At 42.2% G+C, this 2,149-nt stretch overlaps 1 protein-coding gene across 1 annotated transcript; it reads left to right on the top strand.

Annotated features, from left to right (window-relative positions):
- The first annotated feature begins 652 nt into the window (after positions 1-652).
- LOC149202663 (uncharacterized) lies at positions 653-1,807 on the top strand. Its single transcript, XM_089401662.1, has one exon. It carries the CDS (start codon positions 653-655, stop codon positions 1,805-1,807), a length of 1,155 nt encoding a protein of 384 aa, XP_089257788.1.
- The last annotated feature ends 342 nt before the right edge of the window (positions 1,808-2,149 follow it).

Here is a 2,149-nt window from a genome sequence, read left to right as displayed (position 1 = left end):
GAAAATTTGCATCTCCATTCTTGGGTATTCCAGCTCACCCTAATTCCCCCTCCCCCCACCTGAACCTACCCCCGGCCTGGAAATTCTTGCCCCTCTACCATGCATACACCCTTTCAGCAATATCCCCTCAACATCGTATATCACCTACGTACCCTCACCTACCCCTTCCCCTGCTATGGCTTTTCGCATAATAAAAGGCAAAGAACCCTGCGTCTTCGTTACTCCTCCAAACTCTCCCATTGCAACATCTCCAAACTCGATAGGGAGCAACCTGGACTTTCTCCTGAAAAAAGACTCTGGATCTGCAAACCCTCACTATTCATAAACCACATACTCCTTCTTTGCCACATATCAGCCCAACATCGGCTGGTAATATAACTGTCCGGCGGAAGCAGAACCGGGGTAGCAGGCATTTCCACGGAAGAAACTCTAGTATTTCTCACACCACTCTGACAGATTGCTCCCTCATTGACGTTCCCATCACAGATTTCTCCTCCCATGGGCCTCTTAGAGCAAGGCAACCCGACAAACCCTCTCCATGACCCGCATTATTTCCATTAATATCAGGGGGCTGGGAGCTGACCCCAAATTCATAGCTCTCAAAGACTTGTTCCTTTCCGTTTATCCAAGTCTCATCCTCATTCAAGAAACGATGCATATGCGTTCCGAAGCTGTTTTATATTTTCGGAAAATGTTTCCAAGTTGGCATATCACAGAAATTGATTCCACTGGCCTCTCTGGGGGGTTGGTGACCTTATGGAATCCAACCTGGGTCTCGGTCAAGGCATTCAGATGTTTTTCTGGCATTTTGCTTGAAGCCAGGTTTCGTGGTACTCCCGGATATATCCACATTCTTAATGTATATGCCCCTTACAAGGATTGTCTCACTTACTGGAATCGTATCCTCTCGTTTGATATAATGGGACTGGCTTCCTTAATGATTATGGGTGATTTAAACTGTACTTTAAGCAGTGATGAAGTATGGGGTTGTGGTAGAAATAATGATCCTCTAGGCGGCCATCTACAAGACGCTCTGCTGACACATAATTTTGTAGACATTTGTCCTGCCAAAATCGCCTCGACATGGGATAATGGCAGATTTGGTTCTGCATATCTGGCCAAAAGGTTGGATCGATTCTTGGTCCATGAAAAATTGATAGAATGTCTGGGTTTTTTAGATTCTGAAATCATTAGCAATTTCACATCAGATCACAGGCCCATAACACTGCAATGGAGGAATGTTGGAATCCGAAAGGGTTTTCCTTTTAAATTCAATAGAACTTGGTTGGAAGACCCAGAATTTAATGATCTAGTTCAGGAAACCTGGAATATTTGCTCAACTCTCACAAATTCCTCCCCTTCACAACATCTCCTCGACAAACTCGCTTCCCTTCGGAAGGTTGTTAAGCCCTGGCAAATTCGGAAGCAAAAAGCTAATAGAAAAGACCTAGAAGATATACAAACAGAACTAGATAGGCTTGCCTTAAGGATGACATCACAATGCCTTCCCTCTAAGCTTCGCTTTCGTATAAATGAACTAGAAATAAGGAAAAAAAAATTACTGGATATTGAAGAAGCCGCATGGAGGTTAAAAAGCAGGGCTATATGGCTGAGAGAAGGCGACCGTAATACAAAGTCTTTTCACGGATATGCAAACCACCGGCGAAACATAAACACAATCTGGGAGATTAAGGTCAAGGAGGGGAAAACGTATCAGACTCAGGAAGAAATATGTAATGCAGCTGTTCAGCATTTCCAGGAATCCTATAGTATAAATGAGGATATTATGGCTGAAGATATCATCTAGGGAATAGAACCTTATCTTACAATGTTCAGAGAGGAACAGAATGAAGAACTATTCAGACCTGTCTCTGAAGAATAACTATTGGATGTGATGAAATCATTCAAGAAAGATAAATGTCCAGGTTCATATGGATGGAAGATTGAATTTTCCCTTCACTTTTTTGAGCTAGTCAAGAAAGATCTTCTCAGTATAGTTGAGGAATCCAAAACTCCAGGGAGTATTCACCATCATATATCATCAACCTACATTGCCTTTATTCCGAAGAAAAAAAGTGCAAATTCCTTCTCAGAATTTAGACTGATCTCTCTGTCCAATACCATATATAAAATAATCTCTAAGATCATT

This window comes from Pinus tabuliformis, chromosome 2_1 (genome assembly GCF_031772625.1).
Source record: "Pinus tabuliformis cultivar Carrire ecotype Pingquan chromosome 2_1, CPIR1, whole genome shotgun sequence".
Taxonomy (NCBI): domain Eukaryota; kingdom Viridiplantae; phylum Streptophyta; class Pinopsida; order Pinales; family Pinaceae; genus Pinus; species Pinus tabuliformis.
Note: the sequence above shows the minus strand (reverse complement) of the source record. Positions and strands in the feature narration are given on the sequence as shown.